The 13,597-nt window shown below is 39.0% G+C and overlaps 1 protein-coding gene across 1 annotated transcript; it reads right to left on the bottom strand.

The window, feature by feature from the left end:
- Positions 1 to 78: 78 nt before the first annotated feature.
- Positions 79 to 12,535, bottom strand: ISCA1 (iron-sulfur cluster assembly 1). The gene is made up of 4 exons (XM_016130250.2): positions 12,346 to 12,535; positions 5,835 to 5,888; positions 3,227 to 3,332; positions 79 to 1,735 (listed from the first exon to the last, which is right to left on the bottom strand). The coding sequence occupies exons 1-4, from the start codon at positions 12,424 to 12,426 to the stop codon at positions 1,587 to 1,589; spliced, it is 390 nt and encodes a 129-aa protein (XP_015985736.1). The 5' UTR covers positions 12,427 to 12,535; the 3' UTR covers positions 79 to 1,586.
- Positions 12,536 to 13,597: the final 1,062 nt, after the last annotated feature.

Genomic DNA, 13,597 nt, shown 5'->3' with positions numbered 1-13,597 from the left:
CAATTATTTATAAATACTTATAACAGCTGTAATTCCCAAACTCTTCTTCTTTAAAAAGAAAAGGCAATTTTAAGATTATAGAGGCCACATTTTTTTTTTTATTGACAACTCAATTTCTACATACATTCAGTATTGCACAAATTACAAGTGGATTGACAATTATATTAATACAAACTCATGAGCATAAAGCTACTGCTCTAAGTTTTGGTACATTTTGTGCCAGGTGGTTTAGCAACTATGACAAACATTAAGGAACTCAGCTACTTTAATTCATAATCATCAGCTTTCAAAAAAAGCCTATATATGATCTCATAAAACACTTAATATGTAAAACCCAGGAAAATCAGTAACTAAGTGGCAAAAGGAACACTGTTAGAGAAAAAATGGTGACAAAATGTTAGGTTAAAATATTAGGTTTAAAAATTTTAGCAACTGGACTTAGGATCCAGGAAGTGTCTTCATATTGAGAATTTTAGAAAAAGACCCCTATGTTCTTTATGATTAATTACTACTAGATGCCAAAGGGTATTTCTGGGTTGCTACGTCTTCCCTGCTAGGATAAACCACTGCTTCATAGTTCGGAAGAAACAACATGGTACTGCACATAAATGGGTTTTAAAATAAGATTTTTCTCACTCAAAATAAAATAAAAATATGATCTCCATCAAATTACACAGAAATCTTATTGAAACGTCAACCAGACAGAGAAGCCAGACTGCCCATTTACCTTCACTGCCCACCTCAGAGCACCAGGCTGGTGTGTCACCTACACGAAAGGAGAGGCGGAGTCCCTGCTCTGCAGTGTACAGGGAGACACAAGACTTCCACTTCCTCGGGGTTTTGTTTGAGAGAACTTTCAAACAAAAGGATCAAAGTCAGCTTGAGGTACCACCTTGAGCAGACATTTAGGGTGGCAAAAGAAATGGATGAAAAGTGGTGGGTGCAGCATTTCTTACCTTGCGATGCCACCACCCAGAATCATCCTACCTGCGTTCAAGGCCTTTGTGTGACACTTTCATGAAATGGCTGGTGCCACTGAAGGGTAAGCAAACGAGGTGTCCAACAATGAGATTTTGAATAAACACATGGAAAGACTGTGCCAAGTTTGGGAAGAAAAGCAATGTACCTCACATTAGCCATGAGAACTTTCTGTTTCGGAATTTTAAGAACCATCAATCTGGTCTGAAAATGCACCAAGCCATTCAACAAACATCCATGGAGTGAAACACATCTATTAAGAATATTTTTCCCAAAATCCTTCCAGGTAAGCACCTTCCATGAAACTGGTTCCAGCAGAAAGGATGCAAGCGATTAAATGAAGGGTACAATTTTTTTCTTTACAGTTCAGAAAAACGACCCAAAGAGAGTGATGACTTCTTATTTTCTGTCCCCTAAAAAGAATACAAATGTCACTTCTTTTGGAATCTAACATACCGGCTTCATTTTCAAGTTGATTCGCTTTATTTTCCTCATAAGGCAGCCATGCATCATAAACCTTAAGCACATGACGGTCACATGATTTTATCAGTAAGCCCAGGGCTTCCACAGGCTTTCCTGGAGCTTACAGCCAGAGTAGTCCTGAGGGGTCAAATATTAAAGCTTTCTCCACAGCCACACGTTCCTTTGATGTTTGGGTTATTGAACACAAACTCACTGGATAATTTGTCTTCGACATAGTCCATTTCTGTTCCTAAAAGTGTTAGCTGTGCTTTCTTTTCGATGAACACTCTGACTCCTTGGGGAGAAGAAAACACATGTCACATTAAGCCAGCATGCCAACAGACCTTGCGATTCAAAGGGCAAGTGAACTTTAAATAGTAACTACTAACAAAAATCAAACAGGAAGCTTTTGAATATGTCTCATTTCCTTTAAGGGATTCAGTGCTCAGTTTCCCATCTGTCCCCTCTTTCCATACAATAACCTATGTCAAAAGCAATTATATTAGGTTAGAAAGTTGTATATAAGCAAATTCCATGACAAGTCTATGGAAAACAAGAATTTGCCTTTCACCATATATCACTCATTTTTCCTATTTGCAACATGAAGAAAAAATATATATTCTCAGTGAGAGGTTTATAAAGATGGAGTCAATAATATTTATGAAAACTCTACAGTGACATCTGTACCACCAACACAATGGCATATCTAGAGACACACAAAGGACTGTGTTCCAGTGGGGTGGTTTAATAAGGCCAATCAGTATAACATAGCAATTCTGTTATTCTCCTTATGGGCTAGAAAGCTGGTTATAACATAACCCCCTAGTAATTATGTTGGCAGAGGATGGCATCTTCATAAATACAATTGGTTTAAGAAAGCTTCCTTCCTTATAAGAAATTGGGTCATGACTTAAGTAGAAACTATATTTATTAGATCTCTTCTTTAAGATGAAAAATTTAAGGCTTAAGTAAATAAATCCATACTCCTTGTTAAAAACAAAAAATTTTAAAAATTAATAAGTATCTTTATTGGTTAGTAACTTCAATTTGAAAAACAAACCCATGAAAGCTAGACAACAGCACACCTCCGACGCACAAAGCTACCACTGCAAAACTCATGCACGCCACTGCAAAAGCCACCAAAACTCATGTACACTGGAAGTTCCCCCAAAGTTGTAGCACTGTTTATTGTTTTACATAGGTTTTATCAGATTATTGCATAATGGCAGCAAGCAGGGGCAAAATAAAATTAAAGAACTAAAAATTTCAATTTGGAAATAAAAATTGGAAATAGAGTTCTCAAAAGCATGAGATGACATTATTTATTTGACACATATGCAAAACTGCGACTTCACACAAAAGTGCTTAGTTCACTCTGAAGTTTTATCATCTTGAAACCTGCATAAATAATCTTTCAGAATTGAAATAAATAAACAAATTTATCCAATAATCTAGCACTTAGTTACTAAGAGCACAGCTTCTGAAGTAAACCTGATTGGCTTCAAATGTTCACTAGGCCACTTACTAGCTCTGTGACCTTATGCCAAAGATTTAACCTCTCTATGTCACAGTTTCTCTTCGTCTGCAAAATGGCGACAACATAGTACTATTCTCATTCGGTTCTTGTGTATAAAGCAGTTAACGTATGAAAGTCCATCAAACCATGCCCACCTCATACTGAGCACTGTATATGCCATTCCTATTATTATCATTACTATTCATGCTACCTAAGGCTAAACATTTTAGGCAAAACAAAGCGCCCAGAAAAAGAATGTTTAAAACTCACCATCTTGAACAACTTCTTCATCAGAATCTCCTTTTGTCTTTGTATATTCTAGAGTATAAGAAAGGCCATTACAACCCCTGGTTCGAACACCAACTTTCACACCTACCTGAAAAATAATTGTAAATAAAAACTTAGTTTTAAAATAGTACAGATCAAATTCATATCCTGTTAATAACAGTCCTGGCTATATGACATCATTTATTTCATCATAAGGTAAAGGATAAATATTTGATTCCTGGCTATATAATGTCCTTTAGGAAGAATAAGTAGAATGGGAAAACAAGAATTTAAAAAAATTTATCTATTGTACAAACATTCATTATGACACTAGTGGGGACCCAAAAAAAGAATAAACAACATTTATATACAAAAAACACAATACGGGGGGAACCCAAAACTACAGTTAGTAGCACCCTAAAAAAACAGCTTATATGTTTTTGCTATTTTCTTCCGGCCCTTGTTGTATATACAATCTAAATATAGTTTTTACTATAGTAGAACAAATTTTTCTCTCTTTATTTCTTTTCACTTAAAACATCATCTATCAGTGTAACTGCAAGTAATGCCTATGTAATATTCCATTATACCAATGTACTTAACCAACTTCTAGCCATCTGGGCCAAGAATAACATTTTTAAAACAAGAGTTTTCATTAAAAAAAAAAAAATGAATATCACTTTTTTAAAAAAGAAAAGTATCTGATGGCAGTGATGACAACCTAAAAAAAATGTACCTGCTCAAAAACAGTTTTGCTCTACACCTCATCGAGTGAGATGTTCTTAGGAAATTTCCCTATGGTTAGGTTGCCAAGGTTCACAGGCTTGGCAATCATATTGCCTCCACACAGGGGCTTAATTCTAGGGCAGACCTGTGTAAACATTCTCAAATACCAGAAAGCAAAAGACTGATCCAACACAGATGTAAGAAATTTTTTAAAAGTGAACAAACAGTACTTTTAGATCCTATTTTTTCATTTAAGTATACAGCAAAAGTATCATCATAGAATGTATTATTTCACCAAGCAGACCCTGAAATCCCTGAAAAGCAGCAGTGTGTGTTTGCTTCAAGAAAGCAACCATGAAGTGGGAAGATACTCGGTGAGGAGCACAGTCAGGGTGTAAAGCTGTCTGGGAGTCCTGAGGCGCTGCCGCATTCAGGGAGTAGCTTCCCCTGTCCTTAAGTGACAGCAAAGAGACAGACTGATTTTATTCACCTTCAGGGGGACGGCTTAGAGAATGTGGGCGGGAATTTTACATATTCAGCATGATAAATAAACAATAAACGGCCTAGATGAAATTCTGGGGCGCATGTCATAAGTATTTGTTTAACTTAGTTTTTATCTTTGTAAGCAGGAAGACTCAAGTAAGCAGGAAGTCAACTACTGGAATGGATCGAGATATTTAAAGAAAATGTGAAAATACAGCTTTAGGTAACTGGAGTTTGGAAAAGGGATTGGCTGTGCAATAAATGACACCTGAAAAAGTGTTTGCTCAATCCTTTTCATGTTAACATAAACAAACATCCCTCAAATCTACAAAACTAAATTCTTGTTTCATTTGGTCAATCTCTACTCCAGTCATTAGTTTATCCTAATGGAATTGGAATTCTGATATACTTCAGTATTTAATAATTCTTAGGAGGAAGGTGCTAGGACTCCCATTACTTTGTAATGCAGCTTGTAAAAACAGAACCTAGGAACCACTCTATAATCTAGTCACTAAAGGTGAACAGCTTTGGAAGTAATTTATAGTATTTCTTAGGCAATTAACAACGCACTAAGATTAAGATGATTCACATATCCCCTACTCATCAATTCCACATTTAGGAATATAGCCTATGTAGTGTACTAAGCTATGCTTACAGGTCTAGAACAATGGGCCTGGTACACTACAGACACTGAATATTTGTTGAATGAAATTTATGGCAGCACTGAATGAAAACAACCCAAAAGACCTTTAATATGGGGACTGCTTAAATAAACCAAACTTGCTCAATGGAACATACTATTATATACAGTTGTGAAAAATAATGAAGCGGATCTTTATGCAATGATGTGAAAGATCTTCAAGCTATTTTATTAGGGGTAAAAAGCAAAGTGTAACCACAGCATTTATGGTATGTTCTCATTCAAGTAAGAAAAGAGATACACATATAAATGTGTCAAGCATAGCACAGTCAAGGCCAGTGGTTCTTCTCAGGGAAATATTTTTGGTTGTCACAACTGAGGGGTGAAGCAGTGACACTGGCAGAGGCCAAAGATGACAATAAACATCCTGCAATCCACTCACGACAAAGAATTATCCAGCCCAAAACATCGACAGTGCTGAAGCGGAGAAACCCTAGTCTAGTTAGATAAAATGAACAGATTATCTCTGGAAGGATACTAAGAAGTTGTCTCTTGAAAAGGAGAATGATGACAAAGTATCTAGAATGAGAGTGACTTCCTTTTCATTGAGTATCTTGTTGGGTAATTCGAATTTAAAATCATGAGCCTATTTTACTTTTTAAATAAAAGCCCTCAACAAAAGCCTACTGCTTAACACAAGATGAATTAATTGTGAGAATTAAACTATTTTTTACTAACATCTGTCTGATTGGTTTTACTTACATGTTCAGGCTTATCTTTAAGAAGTTGTTTTATCTTGTTTACTGCTGAAGGAGTCTGAAAAAGAAAATGTTATTAAGTTTTTAGCTACGAAATTTGCATTCTTCAAAGCCTGATATTTCCTAGTCTCTAAGACTATGCAAGTCTATCTTTAGCAAATTCATGTGATGAATTTATGTTCCACTCTCACCAGTGTAGCTTGTAGATTTTATACACAAACATATAAACTCTACGCAACTCTTTTTATGTCAACACAAACAAACATTTCTCAAATCTTCAAAGCTAAATTCTCATTTCATTTGGTCAATTTAAACTCCATTCATTAGTCTATCCGAATGGAGATGGAATGCTGATATACTTTAGAGTTTAATAATTCTTAGCAGGAAGGTGCTAGAGCTCCTATTACACTGTAATACAAGTTGTACAACAAAACCTAGAAACCATTCTCTTTATTTTTAAAATATCTTCTAGCAACATCCTGCTTATCTTGCTCCTCTCGGTCAAGGCCAGCTCCCTGTCACCACCTCTGTGGTACTATTTGCTTATATCACAGATGTAATCTTTCCAGGCAGCATCCATTTTGTGCTCCTACTATAAGCCCGGTAACATGCACATTGCCGAACAAAAAAGCACTCAATAGCCAATGAAAGAATCAAGTACCTCACTGGGAAAGCCAACCATCAGGCATTCTTTCCTGTTGTTAGTTAGCTTTATTGCTCTTTTTGCTTACTCAAAATCTACTTCAGAACCATCAAAATGCATACCTAGAAGAAAAGGTGCTAGCAGCATCAAATAACCCACAGTGTGCTGCTTGTACCAGTCCCGCCGAACATTCACAGATTCTAAAGTTGGCTTAAATCAGGATTTTCAGGGTATCTAAGCTAGTGAACAATAAAAAACAAGGGCAGGGAGGAGTTTTTCTGGAAAAATTGTTTAACCTAGCCTAGTTGTCTTCAGAATGAGAAAAACGTCACAACATATTGCACGTATACAGGTCAGCATCACCAACCCTACTTCTTGAGACAGAGGCTGTTAGGGACAAAGTCTGTTCTAGGGCATTCCTGGTACACCTGTATCCCAGCCTGTTACTTGGCTTAAATGGGTGTTTACAGTTACTCCTCAGGATTCTTGTGAACTTTAAATGAATGGATCCATGAAGAGCATTTAGAACAGTGCCAGGCGTTAAAAGCTCAATGTTAAATTAGCTATTGTCACAATGATGAGATTATATCACAAGAAAGAGATCACATCCTTCCTACTTGCTGCTTATTTGGCTCCCCTAGCTGGCAATGCTGTGCTGGTCCTCTAGTTTTTTTCGTATTGGCATTTTCCTGGTTTGGGTGGTTTGTGAAATCCTGAAGAGCGGACTGTGACTGGGTAGTAACTGCAGCCAGACTCAAGCCTGTGTTGTGGGAGCAGACCCAATGACGGCCCCAGAAGATGCTCTTCTGTCTTATCTGGTGGGGGCTCGGCCAGATGAGGATGTTGAAACGGAGTCTGGACTCAAATTAGAAAGGTCATGAAACCAACTTAGAAGGTCAAGACTAGCATTTTTTAAAAACACAAAATAGAAAACAATGCATCATACTTGATAAAGATGAATGTTTAGTGAAATTCTGATTTCGGTGATTAAAATATGGTGAGTATCTACATATATATTTGTTACTGTTGTGTCACTGTAAAAAAAAAGTTAAATAAATCACTACCAGTACATGCCTTTAAGGCCTTTTCCCCCACAATTCTATCAGAACTGGAGCCAAGCAGCCAAACAAGGCAGGGAATAGCACATAGGAGGAGGGAGAAGGAAATGCTGGAGTGAATCATGACTTTTATGTTTTTGGAAATCACAGCACACCAGTTTCAAATAGTTACAGAAATATTAATAATTATTTTTTTTATTGTTCATTACCCTTCTAAATGGCTACCAGTAAAACTAGCTTCCATCATTTTCATGGTTATATTTCTCATGAGTCCTAAAGATATTAATCTAATTACCATCGAAAGCAAAAGATTTCTGATAAGTTAAAACAGCCGTGGGAAAATATTCACTGGAAGTACAACCCAAGCCGTAGTATTGGTTTAATTCTGGTGGGTCAAGGGTGCAGAGAGTGCTCCACTGCATGACATAAAGAAAACACGGGGGTGGGGGTGGGGGTGGGCATACTACATTGTCATCAAGCCCCAAAGGTTTTTACCTCCAAGTGATTTTCTAAGTGATCAAATTTGGTTTTACAAAATAATATATTTTCTTCTTTTCTCAATTCTTAGTAGAATACACAGGAGCCCTGTCATCTCTTAATTTTCCTGTGTCAGGCAAAACCCAAACATACTCCATTGCGAGGAGTGTTACTAATGATGGATAACCCAGTTGGGTACTCATTTAAAATGGTTCTTATAATTTTTCATGTGATGGGCCTGATTTTCAGAAAAAGTCAGAATGACTAAGTAGGGAATGCTTGGGATGAAAAGAAAACTTCTAGCTATAAAATGTACTTTCAAAAAATCTCAGTACCAGGCAGAAGCTAAGGTGTTTACTTTGTTTTGTCTATTTGCATACTCTGGCTTTGCACTTGAGTAAAATCAATTTGGGAAATAGTATAAAAACTTCAACTAAACCATGCTGCAAGCCTAGCAGCCTTCCAATTTCAATGCATTTCCCCAAACAACTAGAAAACCCATACCTTTCTAAGAATTGTATGTATAATTAATGATTCTAAGCCACTTGAGATTTGGCTAGTGAATTAAAACTTGAGATTCCTGAAATTCAATGACATATAATGATAATTTTTCATCTACACATATGTGTATTTGAAAGAACAAGACATTCTTTCAAACGAAAGAAAATCTGAGATAGTTCAGCCTTAAAAAAAGAATTCCAGTCTGTTTTTGGTGTTAAAATCATGAGTAATGGCACTGCAGATGAGGCATTTTTTAAACTTCATAGCAACATATTTTTACTCAATGCCATAGGGTTTCTATTCCTTGTAGCAGAAACTTTTCATCCTCAATACCGAGTTTCTTTAATTTACCAGGCAATTTTCACTTTTTGTTGTTTAAAAAAATAAAAACCTAAAGTTTAACTCCATGATTATGCAAACTAGATGTGCTAACAACTACAACTCATTTTAATTTCATTATAAATCTGGCATTTTCAGCCTTAAAAGACGGTAGATAAATTGCAGCCAACGAACAAATTACAGTCTATTTTGTTTAACTCATTCTTTAACAGCTATGGGTGGCATTATGGTGCTGTTTCCCTTTTGTCTTTTCCTCTCCCTGTGTGTGTACAATCACGGTATTCATACATGATTTTGTAGCTACATTTTAAGTTTAAGGTTTGTCATTTGATACAAAGTAACAAACATATACTTACCATTAATTAACTTAGGTGGTTAATGGTTTATATGCACCATCTTTTATACTTACAATTCTGTGATTTAAGTATTAAAGATTAAATAATTTGCACAGGGCTAGTAAAAGAATGAAGAATTATGCTCCTGAATTTTTTAAAAAATCATTATTTACAAGGATTACATAATATTTCACCACCAGGATCTACTCTAATTTACTTAATCAATCTGATTAATAGACATTCAGGTTACTTCCAATTGTTTCATGTGTAATATCCCTTAAATTGCCTATATATACAAATCTTATTGCTTGGTCATTTGTTCCAAAGGCTAGTCCTTCAATGAATTAAAAGCATGTAATTGAGTCCCCGTGTACTTAACATCTGTTGTTTCCCAGGCCTTCTCAACCAGGTGCCACTAGAAAGTTAAGCCCTAATGCACCCACTGTTCATCAAGAATGATGCTAGGGCTGGCTATGTACCATCATTCTCTCACAGCTTTTGGCTTAGCTTTATATACAGGTGTGGGTATCTCTAATCCTAAATTGTGGTTGTACTAACTCTGACTTGCACAAACACGGAAATAAAGAAAGGCCTCTGCCAGCAGGGTAGTGCTAACTCTTTAGGTTCTTTAATCATATTTTACTCTGGCACCTACAGGTTCAATTTTCATTTGTCAATTCCTGGGTTTGTAGGAAAGTAGGAGGATGGAGGAAGTTATATCCCTGGATGTTATCTGCAGGTGTTCGAGGGTACTCATTTTGATGTAGTAGGTTGAAGTCCTAAAGCAGTCAATCAAGGAACCATTTCTGGTTTGCATAAAAAGTGTCATGGGCAGCCTTGTCACTAGCCTTTTAAGTCTTTCTCTCTAGCAAACCACCAATCCTCTCATGGAGATAATTTGTTGTACTTAATGGAGATAATTTGGTGCTGACAGCATGGAACCATGTTCTCATTTCATCAATTCCTTTTCCTAGCTTCTCACTGGTAGACCTCACAGGCATAGCACTTCTCCAAGGTTGCAACATGGTAAATTCCTGAAGTCAAAATTTACATGTAGGTAACAATGGTCTCTTCTTACCTATTCTACCAAATTATCTCTAGTTTCATTTGCTCTCATCTGTCTCTAGTCTTTACCCTTTGATAACTTCACTGCTTTTGACTTCACAGACTATGTGGAGTTAAAAATGTTTGCAAAAACACATGAAAACTAAGCACAAAAAGCAATACATGCATGAAACAGTGTTTTTAGACTAGGAAACATATGCTAAGATTAAAATGACTGCAAGCCTATTATACACTGTTGGTAGAAAGCAGCGCTGACGTGCTTTTTCTCTGGTACCAGCTTCTCCAAAGATCACAGAGAAAAAAACTGAAGTCAGCCAGACAGTTAAGTAGGATGAATTCAGATAATGGACTCCTGCAAGTTAATGAGAACAGCTGATCAAAGACAACGAGGAGCCCTTGTGAACTGAGAAATGACAGGATAAAGCAGTGCTGGTAGCAGAATAGGCCTGGTAATTGGTAACATCTAATGAAGCACAAGGAGTTAATTGTGAAGAGACAGTGCAGGTCAGAGGTTGTACTAACCTAATTCCTAGAGGTCATAAAGGCCTGGGCCCATGACTGTGTCCCTAGGGGGTGGGAACTGTAGCATTTATGTCTTATCCAGAAACACAGGTCTTAAATGTCTACAGAATGGAGACAAAGGGGATGACTAGAAAATTTTGAAGAAACAGGTTAATATGCCAAATAGTGGAGAAAGAAAAGGCAAAAAGTATCTGCACTGCTTGGCTCTACCATTATTATGGGAGAGTTTTTTTGAATTCTGAGTAATTTTTATTGACATTGAAAAGAGAAAGTATGAGTTCTTGTGATTTCGAGACCTTAGAAAATTCGAAGAATCCATAGTGTATCTTTCAAACATGAAAACAAACTCGGTGTCACAGGAAAAATATAGAATACAGTACCCTATATAATCAGGATAACCTTCTTATGGGGCTAAAACATTAATCCATTGTAAAAATGAATTCTCCCACTTGATCACAACTTTCTTCTATTTTGCTACAACTAATTTTCTGGCAATGGCCCTTCTGGCATTACAATGAATGGAATCAAGGATTCAATTTCAAAAACAGTAGTCTGTCGTCTTAGGAGAAAACTGCTTGCAAAGTCTTCTCCTTCACCAAGAGAGGGTGTGTTAAAAAGGTTGACTTGATCATAAACTTTCTAATGAAATTAGTCTTTTCAAAACTGCAACTACGAACGACTGCTTAATGGATACAAAGTTTCCTTTTGGGATGAAATATTTTGGAACTAAGTAGAAGTGATGGTTTACGACATTGTCAATGTACCAAATGCCACTGAACTGAACACTTTAAAATGGTTAATTTTATGTGAATTTCCCCTCAGTTAAAAAAAAATACTGCATAGTACGTTTGGGATCCAGTATGCACGATAAATTCAAGTATCTGCATGTGTACGCCAGTGCCCTCTGAGTGTGTTAAACCTTTCACCCAGAAAACAAACTCAGGGTAGAAATGTTAATCCTTTGTTCCTTGTCTGAGCTGACCAGGGTTTAGGATAGCCAGAGGCACAGAGAGTGTTTCAAAGACTCCTCTAACCCCAGTACCTGGAAGCAACCCTTAAGGTTCAGCAGCAGCCTTGATCTCAGCAAAGAGGGTGGGCTTTGTTGGGGCCGCACTCTGCCAATCACAGCACTTACACTAGTACTCCCCAAGCACCTCTAGGCAGGACTGCTGGTTTATTCACCCACTTATCCCTGGCGCCTGGCACATGCGACTTCGGAACAACCTGTAACCTCAAGAACTGCAGCCTCAAAGGCCCTCAAGGGGGTCCTGGCCTTCAGGAAGGCCATAGAGGACCTCCCCGGGGCGCGCACGCACATCGCCCCCAGCCCAGCATGCGGCGGCGCACGGCCTGATGGGAAACGTAGTCCCCGGGCACCAGCCCCCGCAGAGCAGCCCCTCCCCGGTCTGTTTATCTTCCCCGTGGGGAGGGGTAGGGCGGCTACACTGCGGCTGCGAAGCGGGACCAGGCCGGGGCCCAACCGCTCTGCAAGCCGTGCTCCGCCGCGGTGACCTCCTCTGGCGGAACGGAGGTGAACCAATGTCACAAGCCCGGCCGCGCGGCCCGGCCACTCACCAGGGTGAGGGCGGCCCGGGTAGGCTGCAGCTTCCTCTTGCTCACAGCCCGGACTGTGGCCCGGACTAACGAAGCCGACATCCTCGCGGTCCAGCCGCCCGGGTGCCTCAGGCCGGAGCTCGGCCTCCTCAGCCTCTCTCCATGGACACGGCGGGCGCATTGACGCCACAAGCTCCTGCGCAGGGCGCCTCAGGCCCCGCCCCTGCTATTGGGCGGGCCGCATAAATGACGTGTGGAAGGCGGGGCATGTGCCGTGGGCACGTGACGTGGCGGCGCGGGGGCCTGGGAGGAAGGTTGTCACCTCCAGGGCTCGTCGCGATGTTGGCTGGGTCACGCGAAATGTCCTCCCACTTATGGACTCAGGAGGCGCGTCGCTCCAGTACCTGCTCCCTGGATTAGATGCAGAGACAACACTAAGAACGCCGGAGAGTCAGCCCAGCACGGATGCTGGTCCTCTCAAAGGCATAATGATTTAAGCTAGACATTTCTTTTTGGTCCAACTGGGCAGTTAAGAACAGAATTAGGCAGAGTTGTACAGTAAATAAATATCCCCCAGCAAGCCTGCCGTATTGCCTGGGATATTTAAACATGGTACTAATGCAATTTTCGCCTTAGGTGCTGATTTTGGAACCCAACCCTAATGTATGACTGGGCAGCTCTGTGAATACTTTTATAGCGAGACCCAATCAACAAACTTGATTGAGTACCTGTTTGTCAGACCTTGTCGTGGCTGCTCAGGAGTTATGTCTTTTATTTCTGCCTGTTAATTCAGCAAATATTTCTGAGCACCAGGCACTATACCTCAACATAACACAGGAAACCTGATAAACAGAGGGTCCAGGGAAGATGCGATCCTGGTAGGACAGAAATGCAGCGGGGTTAACAGATGGGAGAACATCAGGATAGACGACGTTTCTCACTTACAGAAGTGCTAGAGGTAAAGAGAAACAAGTTCTGTGGAGTGATGGGGAGGATAGGTTCTTGATAGTATTTTGATGTGGAAAGAACTAATCAGTGTTTTAGAGCCCAGTTTATCTTTAATCCCCTAGAGCCCACAAAACCGGATAGTTCAACGTGGCGGCGTTAAGTAGTTCCATCTCCTTGCTAATGAAATGCAATTGCATTGACAGTAAGAAGATAGTCCCCCCCACCCCAAGCCCCAAAGCACTCAGAAGAAACAGGTTGACACACTAATGTGGTGGGCTAGTCTCTTGGCTTCATCTGACTAGTTGGATGATTAGGGACAAAGTAA

The sequence above is a fragment of the Rousettus aegyptiacus genome, unplaced genomic scaffold (genome assembly GCF_014176215.1).
Source record: "Rousettus aegyptiacus isolate mRouAeg1 unplaced genomic scaffold, mRouAeg1.p scaffold_m13_p_3, whole genome shotgun sequence".
NCBI classification, from domain to species: Eukaryota; Metazoa; Chordata; class Mammalia; order Chiroptera; family Pteropodidae; genus Rousettus; species Rousettus aegyptiacus.
Note: the sequence above shows the minus strand (reverse complement) of the source record. Positions and strands in the feature narration are given on the sequence as shown.

What these genes read in the sequence shown, in the direction of transcription:
- ISCA1 (XM_016130250.2), bottom strand. Translation starts at nt 12,426, where the DNA reads ATGTCGGCTTCGTTAGTCCGGGCCACAGTCCGGGCTGTGAGCAAGAGG. An exon ending in CCCGGGCCGCCCTCACCCTG is followed by an intron (nt 5,889 to 12,345) that starts GTGAGTGGCCGG and finishes TTTCTTTTTCAG; the next exon opens with ACTCCTTCAGCAGTAAACAA. An exon ending in TTAAAGATAAGCCTGAACAT is followed by an intron (nt 3,333 to 5,834) that starts GTAAGTAAAACC and finishes ATTATTTTTCAG; the next exon opens with GTAGGTGTGAAAGTTGGTGT.